The 18,660-nt window shown below is 39.4% G+C and overlaps 1 protein-coding gene across 1 annotated transcript in view; it reads left to right on the top strand.

Moving 5' to 3' along the window:
- The window catches only part of ELF5 (E74 like ETS transcription factor 5), a 30,267-nt gene extending 12,638 nt beyond the window's left edge, over positions 1-17,629 (top strand). The window contains exons 2-7 of the mRNA XM_072422112.1: positions 118-235; positions 8,612-8,845; positions 10,678-10,731; positions 12,278-12,346; positions 12,929-13,124; positions 15,819-17,629. Of these exons, the coding sequence (XP_072278213.1) occupies positions 121-235; positions 8,612-8,845; positions 10,678-10,731; positions 12,278-12,346; positions 12,929-13,124; positions 15,819-15,903 (753 nt within the window). The 5' untranslated portion in view covers positions 118-120 and the 3' untranslated portion in view covers positions 15,904-17,629. The remainder of the gene's footprint in view (positions 1-117; positions 236-8,611; positions 8,846-10,677; positions 10,732-12,277; positions 12,347-12,928; positions 13,125-15,818) is intronic.
- The last annotated feature ends 1,031 nt before the right edge of the window (positions 17,630-18,660 follow it).

Below are 18,660 nucleotides of genomic sequence, written 5' to 3'. Positions count from 1 at the left end.
CCATTCTTCATTTTGGCCGCAGGTTCATTTTAGAGTTGGGGGTAATAAACCACTCTTCTTCTATTTTTAGTGTCTTCCTTTGGCTATGACGAATGATCATCTTGTATTCTGTTTCAGGGGATGATAGAATCTGCTACACACAGCACTGGTATGCCCTCTCTCACAGAAGCACACTTTTCCTGGACTGATTTATTCTTTAGTGACCTGTATCCAGTGTACAGAGAGCCATCACCAGGTAAGCCGCCTCTTGGATCTGCTTGCTTAGTCCTTCTATTACATCCCTACAAATAATATCATTGCTTCTGCTTTTTTATCTCCAGCTAGGTACAAAAAGACAACAAAAAGTGTCACCAAATGTGGCCACTACCCCATAACAGGCAATGCTGATGATTTTAGGGTATATTATTTGTGCCAATTGGGAAAAAAATGTTATTGACAATAAACTACGTAAATATGAACAAGTATGTGGATGTAAAAGAGAATAAACAAATCAAGATATACAGCCCAAGTTTCTCTATTATTCTATTTTACTTCCTTCTGCATGTTACAGTAATGTGCACTAAAATGCATGTTTACCGCTCATCACCATTACTACACATAATGTTTGGTGTGTTGCCTTGGCATTTTTTTGGCATAGCCCCCAACACGCTTATATGGCAGATGGCAACAACTGCTGTGCATTGTACATGGCCTTAAAAGGGGTCATGTCTGATTTTTAACCCATTGACATTTGTTGGCAATCCAAGGTTTGGAGAAAGAAGGGGGCTCAGAAAAAGTAATTATTTGATTTTTTTTCAATTGAAATAGTTCCTATCCCAAAGTACAGTTTATGCAGAGTCTGGAAACATGGATGCTCCTCAGATATGGTGGTTTTCAGTAGCCTCCCAAGAACGCTGTACAAGCTAGGACCTACGTCTTGAGTGGTTCAGTTGATATGCAGTTGGCGCACTTGGTAAATGTTGTTGTAATCTGGGTCCATTTGGAACATAGATCAGGCACTAGAAGTTTACTCCAAGGCTCTGTGCTAGGTCCTTTTCTATTTTAACTGTAAGTGATATAAATAAAGGTTTGGTGGGCAAAGTTTGTTGTTTTGCTGATGACACAAAGGTATGCAAAAAAGTTGATATTTCTAAAGGTGTCTCTAAAGCTGCGTACACACTTGCAATTTTTTGTCATTGGAAAGGATCTTTCACGATCCTTTCCAATGACAAGGGACTGCACGATGCATGAACGGTGCTGTACATACAGCACCGTTCATGCTCTATGGAGAGGGGAGGGGGAGAGCGACGGAGCGGCACCCTGTTGCGTGCTCTCCCCCTTCCCTTGCATTAGAATCGGTTGTCGTCCATCGTTCGTGGATCCGCCAGGACGGTCGTTCGGACGATGGACGACACCGACTGTACACACGGCAGATTTTCGCCCGATATCTGGCCGATGCCAATTATCGGGCGATAAAAATCTGACGTGTGTACAGGGCTTTACATGGAACATAGTTTTGCAAAGCAGTCCAAGCAATGGAAACTGCATTTTTTTAAAAACAGAATAATGCACTTGGGGATAACAATAATATTATAGAGTACAACATGGAGTGGAAGGGAGAGTGTTGGCTAGAACTACAAAAAGAAAAAGCCACATGGAGGTGCTTATTTCGGGTGATAGCAAAATGAGCAAATGGTGTCCAGGCTGTGGGTATACTAAATAGAATTCTGCAGTAAATGACCAGAGGTATCAACAGCAGAATGAAGGAGGAACTAATTCTTAGACAGAGATAGAACTGTGTAGTCTATCACTAGAGAGGTAACTAAAAGTTGGGAAGAGGTCCTGATTCACCTATTTACATAGATTTGCGGGATGTATCAGTAGTGAGATCACCAGCAGAATGGAAGAGGTCCAGATTCCTCTCCATAGATAGAATTTTGGGGGTGTATCTCTAAAGTGAAAACCAGCAGGAGGAAGGAGGTCCTGATTCCACTTTTTAGAATTGTGAGGTGTATCACTAGAAGAATCATCAGGAAGGAGATCCTGTTTCCTCTAAATAGATAACATTGTGTGTTGTATCATTAGAGGGGTCACCAGCAGGTCCTGATTCCCCTATATAGATAGATTAGTGGGGTGTATCACTTGAAGTATTACCAGCAGGATGAATAAGGTTCTGATTCCAGCATATATATGGAGCTGTTAGCTGGGATCTACAGTTTTTTTGACTTACAGGCAATTTTGACCCCAGTGGTAGCTGTGTTGTAGAGTATTTCTACATGGCTGTAGCATTTCCACGTTCACCAGCTTGTTGTCAATCCAATCCAGTACACTCTTGTCACACTGGTTTTGCTGTTTTTGGATGTAGGTCAGGCAGCGATTCCTACTCAAGTGCTCTGCTTCCTACAAACATTCTTCATTCCCTGAGTTAAAGGCGTGTCGCTGCTTTGTAACCACAACTTATGGTGCCAATAACATGAGGTTAGCATTTACCAGGAAGGGACCTGCTTTAGCTACACTTACTTAAAGCCCATAAAACACAAAATCCAAAAGCAGAACAATCAAAATTAAAATTCAGAGGCAATGTAGAATAATTTCACAGGTCAACAAAAAATTAGTTTTGATAATCATCAGGAACCACAACAAACTTTTCTAAATCAGTTGTTCAAGCAGATTTTAGATCTGTTTTCAGTTTTTCCCAAACACGCACAATTCCTGAGTTTTGAGTACTAATATAGTTATCATTGTACATGCATGTATTTTGTACTAAAATATAAGCACCATTGAAGTGAATGTTAATACATCTTCAGTGTGAAGTAAAATAAGGCACACTGTGGTATAGATCTACTGAACAGTGTCAGTCAGGTACCATTGTTTCTTCAGGAATGCTTAGAGTATGATTTTCTTGTGTACTCTTTGTCTGGATTGTCGCGGTTCAGCTTCCAGGAGTAGTCGGCCATCATACTTTCATTGCAGAAACCTTGGTAGCGATGCTCTATTAACTGAATGTCCTGGTGAAATCGTCCTCACTCACCATACCAAGATTTTCCGGGAAGAATTCTAGATGTGAGTGCAAGAAATGTATTTTTAATGACATGCGACAACCCAGTTTCCGATATGAATCAAGCAGATTCTGAACTCCTTCCTTGTATGCAGGAGGCTTATGGTTGCCCAGGAAATTTTCACACAGCCACTTTAATGCATCCCAAGCTTCTAGCTTGGCTGCTGAGAGAGATTGTTTGAAAACATCATCCTTCAAATCAGACTTGATCTGTGGCCCTATAAATATCCCTTTCTTCATTTTTGCAGTGCTTATGTTTGGAAACTTCTCAACAAGCTACTGAAAACCCATGGAGTTTGATTGACCCATGGCCTTTACAAGGTTCTTCATCAAGCCTAACTTGATATGGAGAGGTGGCAGAAATATTTTATGCGGATCAACCAGAGTCAGAAACTTGACACTGCTTGTTCCGGGCTTAAAGGAACCTCTTGGTAGCCAATCACACTTGACATAATGGTCTCCCGTGGATCGGCTGTCCCACAGGCATAGGAAACAGCAATATTTTGTAAAACCTCTTTGCATTCCCATCAGCAAGCCAATGACCTTTAGATCCCCACAGATGTTCCACTGGTGTGTTTTATACTGGATTGCTTCAAGTACTAACTTCATGTTGTCATAGGACTCCCTTCGAATTACCATTATGCAGCAAGAGTGCTTTCGAGCTTCTTTTAGAGGAATCAGTGAAGATACGCCATTCAGATGGAACATGCTCTTGTGACAAACTGTTAAAGAGTGCATTTATATCATGACAGTAACACAGTGAGCCATCACTAGTGAAGAACATTGTCAAGTTATGATTTTGTTTTCTGTAATGAGTACAGTTACACCCTTTGCAAGAAAGTGCTTCTGTTTAAGCCTTAAAGCAAGAGGTTCTGCTTTGTCTTTGTAAAAATTTGGATCACTAACGAGATCATTCAGCTCTGGTTGTGTAAAGGTCTCTGGTCCTAAATCTTCATCGGCCAAGCAGTGGCTGCAACTTCAGCGCATTCCTCATCACCTTCCACAGAAGCAAGTCCATCATGTGGGGGTACCGGAACTTGCAATGAATCATAATGGGGAACAGGAGTAATTGCAGAATCGGGACCATCGGGACTGCAAATGGCATTGCTGCTTCACAGCAATTTAACCAGTCACGCAGTTCGTTGGAACAACTGGCACAGATGACATGTGAAGCCCAAGATTTTTCCTGGTCACCAAATGGACAGCCGAAACATAATTTGTAAATCTTTTTAAGTTCTGTTGTATTTTGGCGACGTTGTGTTTTTGTTTTTGTGTTGTCGTCGTTAATGAACCACACACGTATCAGAAACTGTCTGGATCATTAAGGCAATTTCTAGGCATGGTGTCAAATGAAATCCATCGCAGTTAGTGTGGTCTCTAACCTTAAAAAAGAAAACTGTCATTAAACGTTGTAATATGTTAAGGCTATTTATAACGAATTTCACACAATAAATAATTAGCTGCATCACAAAAACCAGACATGCTAGAGAAAAACTGAACACAGATTTGAAATCTGCATTAAAAATACTAAGAAGCCCACATTTAATTATATCTAATGAAAATGACATGTTGGCCTGTGTTATTATCTCTTACTATATTTGACACGTAGCCAACAATGAAAAATGATGGAGCATCAGACGAAATTTCAGATTACCAGCTCAGCTTGTAGTATTTCTTTAGCTGTTATGTGATTTATAATCCTTGCCCAATAAGCTGACATTTACTCTAGTACGTGGATATAAATAGCCCTAAAGGACTGTAAAATATGCAGGCGATAGAGAAACTAATATGTAAGTCTTAATTCAGGATAAGCAAATATTGTCTGAGTGGCATGAGTAAATCTTGGTGTAATTTGGTTATTTCTTTCAAATGTGAGCAGTAGCTTCCTGTACTAAAGACTGGTCCTGCTGCTTTCTCTTCTTGTGCAGGTTTACTGGTCCTGTATCCACCCCTTTTATTCACTTTTCATTTTCTGTATCAGTGAATGTTTCCACCCGCAGTGTTGTTCCTGGCTAAAGGTCATGGGACATTTGTTCTGGTGACATCAGTCAAATGTAGCATTTATCTTCAACTTAGGGGAAATTTTGACTAATTCTAGAACATAAAGTGAGATGAAATCTCTCTAACAAGGACACAGGAAGGTGAAAGAAAAATCAAAGTTCTAAAACCTTTCCTAACACTCCACAACTAAAAGATTGCGTTGTCTGGAGTTTAGATTTAATTCCCTATCCAGCAGGTTTCACTAGGGCATCTTTAGTGACTTGGCCCCTGGCACTCTTCTCAGATGCATGTGGTGATATGACAGGACTTGGCATAGTGCCGGGGTAAGATGACACACTTGTCAAGCCAGTTCTGCAAGCAATGAAACCATAATAGTATATTCCCGTAAGAAGCTTTGGTCATCATTGCTATGGCGGGTGACACTCATTAATTTAAATAATTGGCATTCTTTCACGTGCTTGAAGGTGGCAGTGTCATTATCAAGAGTCTGATGGTAATTAATACTTATCATGAAGACTGATTTAGCCTGGGTAATTAAAACCCAACAGTGTAGTGTTGGGTGCTACACCCATACCTTTGGACAGCTCTTTTTTAAAAGCAGCAACAAACCACAACACATGTCTTTCAGGGGTTACTAAATATCTTCTTGTGATGGAATCGGCCAAATGGGCAAATTGAAACAATGGGCCTTTCTACATATGCCTGTCTTCTTCTGTTGAATCATATTGGCTTGGTACAGAGATAATGCTCTGCCATCATTCAGTTACAGTGAAGAGTGGTCTTCTTCTGCTGTGCAGTACAGAATTTGATCTGATTTGTACTCATGTGAGTAGGGCCAATATTAGCGGCGAAAAGGGGGGGGGGGAGTTCTGAGCAATTGTTGAGGGCTCCCACTTTCTCCTGGGCCCCAATTAGCAAAATACCAGGGGGTCTAGGAAGATAGAATGTTGTGCATTTGGTGCCTCATATTTGCCCAGGCCCCTGGACAAGAGGAACATACTGAGCAAAACTACACTGCAGGCAAACAGATAAACACATAGAAAAAGATGTATATACTTGTACTTCTATATATCTAGTCCCAAAATGTATGCAGCTGTGCCTGAACTGGCTATCCAGTTCCTCAGTTGTTCTTCAAAGTGTTTCATCCCTTTAAAATGCATCCAACTTTACCTATGCTACTCAGTGAACAAATTTCAGTTGCTTCAGAGATCTTCCTTCATCAGGGCTGGAATAAAATAGGCTAAGCTTAACAAAACAAGCTTGTGACCTCCTAAACTTGACCTATTCCAAGGTATTGCCTTCAAAGGTATACAGTGGGGATGCAAATCCCACCAAAATATTGCTATGGCCCTTGTCCTCGGGGTAACCCTACAGAGGTGTCAACTCATCAACAGATGGGATAGATTCTTCATGGTGTCCTTCAGCCTCTAGGATTCCCTTGGACTCTCCCTAACTTTGGAAATTCTGCCACTTATTCACATTTTCCAACAAGGGGGCCTGAGTAATACACTTTATCAGCAACCACTATACCAGCAAGAAAATATGAATATTGTTCCAGCTTTCAACAAACTGCTACCCCTTCCATACCTACATGGCAGTCTAAAGGGACACTGAAGCCATAGTAATATGCATCCTTGACCAGAAGGAGGATATAACTTTAGTATCTACCCCTTCCAACATGCAGACGGTGTTTAATGCCTTGTCACATAGAATTTTATCCAAGGCCAGACCTGAGCCTAATATAGTCAAGCCCTGATGAATGGGGGCCTCTGAAGCCCCCAAAATGCATTGGACACATTTTTAAAGATGCCACCAGTGGATTGATAATGACACCTTTCCTCTTTTATTATTCACATACTATTTTCCCACCTCTGTTTGTGCCAATGCATATTGTATATTTTCTAAATCTGTTTTTATCAATAGCTTTCTCATTTATTGGACTGTGATTGGCTGTTGAACACAACGCAATGCTGCAATGTTAAAATAAGACAGTGATAGACCAAAAACTGTTTTACTTATTCCACCAGACTTTCATGCTTAACGGGGAAGTGTTGTGCATGAAAATTTTATGGAAATTATGGAACGATCAGACAGGTGTATGCGGTATTACGCCTTGTTTCCAGGAGACCATCAGAAATTAATGTTTCCCTCCCACCATTAACACATCTGTAATTGTCAGTTTGTCATCAAGTTTGTCAAGTCTTTCTGTGCTAATCACAATGTTGCCTGTACTTGCAGACGGTTTCTGCTCTCGGGGATTTCCCCTCCACTAGATAGGCAAATCAGCATTACAGGCTTAAGCAAGTCAGCATGAGTCACTTGGATTGTCTCTGTCTACCTTACATCAATAGGACTCATCAGTTATTAAACTGCAGGCATATAAATTACTATACACGTGCTGATGCCATCAGGCCGTTTTATTGCTCATCACAGGCTGGCGGCGGGTAATAGACCAAACTGTATTGTTTAGATGCAGCAGTCCATAGTGTCTGGTCACTGACCTGGCTGGGCTGCCTGAATCATACTGGAGTAGATTATCATAATTCCATATCACTCAATTTACCCTGATTAGGAAGAACTATCCTTCGTCATACCTCCCAACTGCCCCTAATTTGCAGGGACTGTTCCATTTATGCCTCCATTCATCATCCAGCCTCTAAATGTTTTAATTTGTTCTTTTGAAAAACTAATTAAAACAAAGCAGAGTTTTGCAAAAAAAAAAATTTCTGTCTATTCGAGTTTCTTGGCCAGGTTACTACGACAGCCTTTCTCCATGGGGTATCCGTACAAAGGGAGCAATGTCCTATTGAAATAAAAAGACACCAGACAGGTGACAACTCATCAACACATGGTTTCACCCATTCATGGTGTCCTTCAACCTCTGGGGTTTTCTTAAACTCCCTCAACTTTGGATGTTCTGCCACTAATTCACTGTGGCAGTGTGGTGCCAAACCCTAATCCTGGGAAAAAACTGCATTACTTTTTCAAATCAGCCAAACTTCTTTTTTATGGTCCACAAAGTTGGTTGTTGGGTTTTTCTGCTATTTCTTGATTTTTTATGAAGATATTCCCTCACTTAATGTGCTATCCATCCACTTCCATTTGCCCCTGTACTTCCAGAAATGATGCTCCTCAAGAACCAAGGTATTAACAGGCACCTCAATGGAATAATATTTAAGCTAACACTTACATTGGATGATTGGAATGTAGTTCAGCCATTCAGTAAATCTTGCTACATGCCTAGCTAGCCTTATTGGCAAGCATCTACCTAACCCTAGCTTAATCTTTTGGCAATAGCTCCCCCCATTAATAAATGACAACACTCTTTTGGGATAAGTTTTGGGCCCTAGAGAAAGCAAGCTAAGCAAGTATTTGTTTAATGATTAAACTGCCTTCCAAAGCACAAGAAACCTTACTTTAAAACACTACAAAATGCAAAGATTCTGTACTTTGCCATTCTAGAATGAAAAGGGGATCTCAAAAAGTAAAACGACTCTTCTTTTTATGATATTATATGTAATATTGTATAAGTTTCAGTTATTCTTCACCCAACATTTCTATTGCAAATCTTAGATGTGTCTTCTCAATGGACCTCACTGCTCCCAGAACACTGGAGCAAGGACCACGTGTGCGAGTGGCTTCAATACTGCTGTGACAATTACAAGCTGGATGCCACCTGTATCCCCTTCTCCCAGTTCAATGTGAGCGGCCTCCAACTCTGCAGTATGACCAAGGAAGACTTCACAGAGGCTGCAGGGGCCTGTGGTCATTACCTCTACAGTCTCTTGCAGGATATTCGAACACACGGTAAGTTTGACCTGAGTAGCTTCACAGACCCTGACCCAGACATACCGGACACTAAGCAAGTTATGTTTTATTTACAGGGGAATCTCCACTTTAGGACCATGTGTCACCCTTGGAGAGATAGAATCACTAGGGGGTGCTATGGATTATGGTGGTGTAAGCCCTAAGAAGGGCCAAGGCGTAGAGTTTAAGTAGAAGCTTGGTCTTCTCCAGAGTCTCTAGAGCTTAGGATATTGAGCTGCAGACTGTTACCAAGTTGTGGTCACCAGGGTAGGTAGAACAAGGTGAGGTACCGAATCAGTGGGCAAAAAAAATAATGGGGTCGAGGCAGGCATCAAACAGGTGAGTTTAGAAACAAAGCCAAGACCTGTGACCAGAAAGCAATTAATAGACACAGGTGACAGGGGGTTCACCAAAGACACAGGGGAACACAGAAAACACAAGAAGAGACTGGAGACACTGGTGATATGGGGGTCACTGAAGACACAGGTGATATGGGGGTCACTAAAGACAGAGAAATGTAGGAGACACAGAAAAACAGAAATTGTACAAGGGAACAGCAAACTGGAGAACTAGAGGTTATACAGAAGCTGGGCTGTGAATCACTCAATCAGGCATCAGCTGAGAAGGAACACTAGCAGAGCTAGTGGGCTCAACAGTAGTCTGAAGACTCATTGATTGAACACTGAGGGCTGTGTCTGAGCTAAAATACCAGGGACTAACCAGAGGCCATCTCATGATTGGCCGGTAAGAGGGGCGATGGACATTAAACCTGAAAGAGCATGGGGAGATGAGGGGTAAATAAGTTTGACCCATACAGACAGAAAATAGGCACTTTTGGAAGAGGACAGGACTATGACATGTAAGGATGGTGCTGTTCTAGAGATTATCATGGAACCTGGGTTATCCAGCAAACCTGTATCCTTGCTAAAATATTAGCAAATCATTTTTAATAAATTCATTCCAGGTTTGCTGGACCACCCAGGTTCTCCCATGATTGTTGATCTTCACCAGTCCTAGAGACCTTTAATAATTTGTGTCCATTGACTCTCACAGAGCAGTCACATTTTCTGGCAGGTTCCAAGGCACATTGTAAATGAATAAAATGTTTATTTACCTTGGCTTTTTTTGTAAATGCTGACAAGGTCTGTTTAATTTAAATTACACAGAAGAACATGTTTGCTATTGGTTCTAATTAGTATAGCCTCTGTTCTGTTATCTTTTTTGTTAGAAACAGATGTTCTTAAGCAGCCATCGCTAACTGGTGGTCCGAGAGAAAATTTGGGTGGGTTCGCGGCTCTGGCCGGTGCGCCTCCCAGCGGGGTCAGGAAGGGGAACCCAATGGGGTCACCACGGACCATGTCCCCCGTAGGGATCGCAGGCTCGGGGTGGTGGGTGGATTAAGTCTCCGGACACATCCCACCCACTCTCCCATCGCAGGCTCAGATCTGGGGGAAGTTTCTTCCACTTTGAGTGACACATGGCTCCCCATGATGCACGGTCCGGAGCACATAACTTTAGTGGTCCGTATAAAAAGGTTGGCTGTTCTAAAGCTAAAACAAAAAAAAATCCCTGTTTGCTATAATATTCTTTAAATATTCTTTAAATCTGTCTGCTTCCTGAAAGCTAAGTTTTGGCCAGCAGCAACACGAGTCTTCAATGGCTTTTTAATGGTAATGATCATGGGCTCAAGCCATCTGCCTATAGTGCTGCAGGAAAAATTTAGCAAAGTGGAGGGGAAGTTTTTGCACCTTTATGTTTAATCAGAAGCAAGATGGGAGGGGAACACTAACTACTGCTACCTATAATGTAATCTACTTTTTCTCACTTCTTAGGAACTCCACTTCTTTCCTGCACGGAAGAGCCACCACGCTCACACAATGAGGAATGTAAGTAGCAGAATCTGTTTGATTTACTGGGACATCTATTGTTGTATTGTGCCAATTCTAGAAATTCTCCCACATCCTATTTCCATCCATATAACCCAAAAACTGGTACTTGCAGAGCCTGAGGCCACCCTCAATTTAGCTAGTTGAATGTATTTGCAGACTATCATCTACTGTCTAATAAGAGATGTGAGACAAATCCATGACTATCTATCTATTGGAAAAGTCTAGTAAACAGCTAAACAGACAGCTAAAATATACATGTGAACTGTCTAACCAGTAAAGAATTTGTAATACTGTCTAGCCAATGTTGTGATTCATACATCTCTGACTATATTTATCCATAACAACTGACACAAGTACAATTTGTGTTTCACAACTCAACATTTAATCCATGACAAAGGATTCCCAGAGCATTATGTGTTATCACAGAAAAAGCAGCACTAAATAAGCTGCCTACTTACCAACTATCTTTGGTTGAAACTATAGACCAAGCATCTAATAAAGAACAAATCATTGCAATGAATGTCATTGGGTTATATGTGTAAATTACAGCTTGAGCTACAGAGTTGTTAACAGAACAACAAAATACTAAGCCTCTTACAAACGTTTTAAAAAACAGCAGAGTTTCATATTTTCCTGATGGCAAAATTATTTAATCCCAGCTTTAATTAAAAAATAAATGTGTACAATATGTGTACTAAATGCAAATGAGTAATACTGGACAGCACAGTTGCCTTGTAGGCTCTTTGGTAGTTTTCCTTATATCTGATCTTCTTTTTGTATTTTTGTACTACAGATTTGTCTAGACTAAAGGGCCGTGATGTAATATTGGGATGATTTTTATTTAAAGTGTGTTAAAACTTCATTACAGGTAGTTCCCAGGTTAAGGACATCCGACATACAGATGACTCCAAGATAAGAATGGGGCTTCCCTGCACGCTCCTGTGCAGGACAGAGGCTTGATGGGGGGAGGGGCGGTTTGTATGACTTGCAGAAGAAATCTTTTATTAAACTCAGCTGGGGTTGTGAGTGGTCTTAGGAGGGTGATCTTTTTCTGCAGCCTCTTGTAACTCTTTAATGACCAAGACAAATTCTGCAATTGTTTCTTTTTGCATATCAAAGCACAGCTTGCTCCAGAAGGTAATGAATGTCTAGGCTCCCTAAAATTTTTTTTTTGCTTTGTTTGTGATTAACTTAAAGTGAGGATTTTATACAGTAACTGACACCACGCTGCCTAATAATGTTGAGAGATCTGTCCTTATTGCATTTATTAAAATAATGTTCCTGTTCCGACTTACATACAAATTCAACTTAAGAACAAACCTACAGTCCCTATCTCCTATGTAACCTGGGGATTACCTGTATTTCTAATGATAATGAAAATTGTGTCTTTTCCTGTGTCATTGTCCTGTATCTGTCACTATTTATTGTATAGCACTGAGCAATATGTTGGCGCTATATAAGTACTGTTTATTAATTTTATGTCTTGTTTACACCCAAAATTATGCCCAACCCTCATTGTCATCCATTTGTATTTATATTTTAGGTGAACAAAAGACACATATAACTCCAGAAGCAGCGAAGAAACACAGACTTCCCAAGCACAGCCGGACCGGTGAGCCTTGTTTGCACTTTACGTATTTTATTGCTGATGTTTAAACATTTGCAACTTGCAAGGACTGACTATTTTCTTTTTTTATAGAAAAGCCAGTCTAAGATGCACACTGATACATTGTCATGTGCTGAGCTTCTATGCAATTGTTTGCTGTGCATTAGACACTATAAAAACCATATACCAGCACATATATTAATTGACATATTTATATGCAGGAACATATATGTTATCTCAACACGTGGCAATCCACATGGCATATTCCAGTAAAAGGCAACCATGAAGTGAAGCTGTGGTTTACCCACACAAAGCATGTACATGTATCATATACAGGTACATTTTAGACATAAAAATTCATAACTTCAGTAAAGGCCACCAATCCCATGAAAACACAGCGTAACGTTAGGTCTCATAAGAAACCTTTACATGACAAGATTGCTCTTTTTAGAACCAGTTCACAACAAGCTTTCGGCTCTTCCGGTGCTGATTTAACAACAGCTGGAAATATATTGGATTGCCAAAAAGTGATTCTTTTGTAATGAATGAGCTGGGCATTGTGTAACAAAAGTCATCTCTGTATTCCAGGCGTACACAGTTCTCACTTGTGGGAATTTCTCCGAGACCTTCTCCTATCACCCGAGGACAGTCATGGCATCTTAGACTGGGAGGACCAGGAGAAGGGCATCTTCCGGGTGGTGAAGTCTGAAGCTCTGGCCCAGATGTGGGGTCAGAGGAAGCGCAATAACAAGATGAATTATGAAAAGCTCAGTAGGGCTTTAAGGTGAGTGTTAGTTCTGAAGTCAGGCATGTTGAGGGAAAAGACCCGAAAAAGAACTACCATTCTGTTTCATATTCCGCCAAGAGGGCTTATGGTGTCTAGAGAGCTAGCTTTACTAAAGTCACGAGTAGGTAAAGATTTGTTGGCACAGAAAAAGTTAAAAAAACCTTTTCCCGGGCTCCTGGTGGCTTTTTGTGTTTTTGCTCTATGCCCAGCACCACCAAGAATGGTCCTAGATGTTGGGCAAAATGGGCCTGAATTTTTAAAGCTTCAAGTTTGGAGAAGATACACTTTCATCAGTGAATCTGGTAATCCAGCAAACCTGGAATCAATCTGGTCCAGGATTGAAAACATTTGCTAACAAATAGTAAGAAATCCATTTCAGGTTTGCTGGATCACCCAGCTTCACTGATGAAAGCGTATCTTCTCCAGCCTTGGAGAGCTTCACACAAACACGTAACACCTTCACACGTACAGGAGTTACATCATTAGTGGCCACTCTGTAGCCAAAGAGAATAACAGCAGACCCAAAGTTGGTGGCAAAGATGGCAGCTTCTGGGAATGCAGCAGTGACAACATCTTGTAGTCCATCCAAAGCTAAATGTATTTATTCAGTCTTAGATACAAATAGAACTATGTCTTTATTAATGAGAAATGGAGGAAAATGTGGGATGCTCAATCTCTGTGAGTGACAAATGTAAGGTCGGAAGAAGTTTAGAGTGAATTATGTTCCCTAGGCAGCGACAAAGGTTTTTACTTGATAAGGGCCGGGGTATCCAAAAAAGAAAAGTCTCAAAAGCAGAACCTTGAAAGTCCCAATTTTTCCAAAGAATCATATGTCAATAAAAACCTACACGTTTTGGGGTTTATAGGTTCCCCTTTATCAAGATATAGTACTGTTGAATAGAGTTTGCGCTGGTCTGATGAAGGTTGAGGGATCCTAGCGGACAATTTATCTGATGATAGATGCAGATGCTAGTTAGGTATAACTTTCCTTCTTTCCTTAACTGCTGTCCTCTTTTAAAGGGGTTTCTCCAACTTTTTTCAGGTTTTACAACCACTGTACACACATGTACCAGAGTCTTTCCTTACAATTGTTTTTCCCAGTTGGTTTTATTGGAATTCCAATTGAATGTACTTGACCATTTGTACATACGATGCAAAGTCTAATTTTATTATTTACCTAAAGTCATCTGATCTATCCACAACCAACATGAACCTAAAAAGTTGTGATTTGTGATCATTTGGCTGCTGAATTCCCTTCAGATCTTATTGGAAGTTATATTTGGTTCATGTGTACCAGCTTTAATCACTGAAAATGTCCGATGTGTTACAATGCTGCCTCCTACAGGTCTGAGAAAGTAGTTTTCCTGACTTTTGATACATTTTTATTGTAAATAGAAACAAATTTGAACCAACAAGTTCACAAAAGCAGGACTTTTAAGACAATTTGCAGGAAGCAGTATCATACAATTGTAAACCTTTTTTATGCTAAACATAATAAAAAGATATTCTAGTACACATTTCTTACATCTTTCAGATACATAATAAATTTTATCGGTACACTTGATGCATTTTGCATGAAAGTCCAAGGAACCTCTAAATATAGCTTGAATGAGACCCTATGGAAATCCCTCAGAAGTGTGAATACCTCATTCGACACGTTTCACAGAACATGGGTGCTTCTTCAGGAACGAATATGGTGTTAAATGAATTTATTTCAGCAATAAATAATTGCTTCCTAAACTGATCCAGGTATCAAATAAAAAGGGAACGAGAACATTGTATCCAAGTGAACAATCCCCTTGTTTACAAAAGAGACGATTCTGCAACATCCTCAGAGAAGAGTGCTATGAAAACCAGACAAAAAATTGATAAAAGAAAGAATCATAATGACAAGGAAAACAAAATTTCAGGTTCACAGAATCAAAAAAAAAAAAAACTAAAAAAGGGAATTGAAAATTAAGGCTTTGATTTTTTGTTTGTTTTTTAGTATATTAAATTCTTTTTTTTTTTTACATTGTAGAAAAAAACTTTTTTTCATACTAAAGATAATAAAAAGATATTCTAGTACAACTTTCTTGGTACAGATATATAATTAATTTTAACGGTACACTTGATACATGCTGCATAAAGTCCAAGGAACCTCCAAATATAGCTTGAATGAGTCCCTATGGAAATCTCTCAGAAGTGTGAATAGCTCATTTAGACACGTTTCACAGAACATGGCTGCTTCTTCAGGAATGATTATGGCATTAAATGAACTTATTTCAGCAATAAAACTGGTCTGGTTATCACATATAAGGGCAACGAGAACATTGTATGCAAGCGAACAATCCCCTGTTGACAAAAGAGACGATTCTGGAACATCCCCAGAGACGAGTGCTATGAAAACCAGTCAAAACAATTGATAAAAGAAAGAATCTTAATGACAATCAATCAGAATCTTAATGACAATCTCAATTCCCTTTTGCTTTTTTATTTGTTTTTTAGTATAATAAATTCTTTTTATTTTTACATTGTATGATACTGCTTCCTTTACAATGCCTTAAAAGCCCTGCTTTTGTGAACCTTTTGATTCGAATATGTTTCTATTTACTGTTTTAGGGATGTGGCATTTGTTTTTCTGGTTCTAAATTTTCTCTTTTATTTTGGTGTTTTTGATTCATAATGACTACATTTCTGTTTTATTTACAGGCATTACTACAAGACAGGCATCTTGGAACGAGTGGACAGGCGGCTGGTGTACAAATTCGGGAAGAATGCCTATGGTTGGCACTGAGCTCACATGGTGCACACTGAACAGCCTCGATGGCACAAAGATGTAGATTCCATGAATCAAATTCCTACTCTTCACAGGTGGAAGGGTGGACTCAGTCATGTCACCAGTATTATGTTGACTTACGAGTCGACTTTCCACGTTTCAAGTTCAGTTAAACAGGGCAGTTATAATAATTAGTATTTATGCAGTTTTTTCCCTTCCCCAAGGACCCAAGCAGAGGACAGAAGGAGCGCAGGCTCTTGATCTCAATAGGCTTGGGTTAAATAAAGTGGATGCTTGGTCATTTTTGTAAATACTACCAGGAATGCAGCCCCCATGAAATTAATGTTGGAACCCAGAATGGGAAGAACTAGGAACCTTATGCGTTCAGGAGAATTATGGGAAAAGCTAGGTTGCTTCTGTTTAAAGAACAAATTTTGTCAACCATCAACAGATCATAACATTGACGGCGATGATCATATGGATATGTATAATAGAGATATTAGGAAGACCAGAAGCACCAAAGCCAAAAAATCGAAGATACATTTTATAAAATTATCAGAGCTCAAGGTAGAAATAGATGAGATCCTTCAGAAGTAGGAATGTGTTGTGCTTTGGAAAGATCTACTCTACTTCAAATAAATCAAGCATATCGGGATGTACTGATGAAAAGGAACCCTTGAAAAACCCAAAACTCATTGGAACACCTCATTTATACAAAAAATTAAAACTAATGTGGGCTCCATTCTTTTATTATGGCATGACTATCTCCTTGGTCTACACCCAATGCCCCTTGGTGGATAAGAGCTGCTGAACTGAAGGAATTGCATTTCACCACAATTTACAACTTGTTATCCAATGCCCTTATCCATACTAACTTTCGGACCCTTCACGGAGTTGGTGGCCTTGTATGTTATATGCCTACATATTACCCACTCATGATTCATACATCAATGACCAAGATATCAGAAGAGTAGGGTGATAGTTTGTCTACTTTCCTGGTCATCATGTTGATGTACTGACACAGATTTGGAGGTATGAATCCATACTTGGATCTGGAAACTCGTAGATCTTGGTGCCATCTAAAGCCAAAATAGCCAAGCTTGTAGTGATTTCCTAGAATAGTTGCTGCAATAGCAGCCTAATCCTGTTAATCCAGATTCTTCTGGCTGCCTTTGCTTAAAAAGGAATCAATGGAAAAACCAAATACACCAAAAGAGAAGCCTAGTTCTAAAGTGAAACCAAATAAAGTTTGCTGCAAGTAGATCCACCTGACCAAGATGTTTCCATATGAGTATCCAATTGTCCAATTTCCCATAAAACCCTAATGAAGATGGTGGTGCGAAACCCACCAAACGCGTTGCATGTATTTAATGGAATAATACATTAATTTCTCTGGACTTTCATTCCCCGATTTGTATGATCAGAGGATGGCAGCTTCCTTTAATGCTTTTCGCACATATGCTTCGATTTTTTATGGACCCCTGTAAGAAAGGTCAGCAGATTGCAGTAACCAACAACCAATCAGAAGACAGCTTACTACATTTTGACTGTTGTATACTAATATGTATGGTGGCTTTGGGTTAGTACTGGTGCTTTTCACACTGCCATATAAAATATGCCCTTCTGTATGGTTTGTTTAGGCAAATTATGTATGTATTATAGTATATAAATGTACAAAAGTAAAAAAATAAGAATCTGAATATTATTATAATATTTTAAGTATGGGGACTTAGGTAGCTACTACAGCATTCATGTATTGTCTCACTACAATCGCAATCCATAGACACTAAGGCCTGATTTATTAAAGCTCTACAAGTCTGGTGAAGATACATTTTCATTAGTGAACCATGAGTGATCCAGCTAACCTGGAATCGATCTGGTCCAGGATTGAAAACTTTTTATTTTACAAATAGCAAATGACTTTTAAGAATTCCATTACAGGTTTGCTGGATCACCCAGCTTCACTAATGAAAGTGTATCCTATCCAGCCTTGGAGAGCTTTAATAAATCAGGTCCTAAGTGTCAGTGAGCAGTTTATAGCACTCTTTGTAAAATATATAAATGCTGGTCTGTTAAGAACCAGAACAACATTCTACCAGCAACCAGGAGCTCCATGGGAACACCTAATCCTATTCCAAGTCAGAGCCCAGAGGTCTCCAAAAGCTTGATGACCCTCTCCCAAACCTCTTAATGACCCAACCTCAATCCAGTGGAAATTTTACTTGGAAACATTTGTCTGCATTGTCCAACCAATCAAATTTTCTTTCATAGTATATCTAGGAAAATTTAGAGTAAGAATTTGATTGACTGCTATGGGAAACACAAGCATTTTTCTTATAGATAACTGCATACATAAACTCCAATATCTTTATCAAAGACCATTGAAGCTAACAGGTGTATAAATAAATAAATCTGTCTGTATTTCCCTTAATATCACCAACTCACATATATATATATATATATATATATATATATATATATATACACATATTGGGAGGACAATAATGTGCCAATAGAGATTTATATTATTTATCCTGTTTGACCCTGTTTGACCCTCGCTCCAGTCACGATTTTCCTGTATTGCACAGACACCCAACGATCACATCACTGAAACTAAAACACGATGGTAATAAAAACAGTTTTATTTTAACGTTTGAGAAGAAGGTACCAGAGAAGGCAAAATACTATCAGTGCAAATTTCAACTTTAATACAATCTGCAGAATATAAAGTTCACTTTTATTTATTTATTTTCTTGGACAAATAAGAGCACCAAA

The sequence above is a fragment of the Pyxicephalus adspersus genome, chromosome 9 (assembly GCF_032062135.1).
Source record: "Pyxicephalus adspersus chromosome 9, UCB_Pads_2.0, whole genome shotgun sequence".
Classification (NCBI taxonomy): Eukaryota; Metazoa; Chordata; class Amphibia; order Anura; family Pyxicephalidae; genus Pyxicephalus; species Pyxicephalus adspersus.
This window is presented reverse-complemented; position numbering and strand designations above follow the sequence as displayed.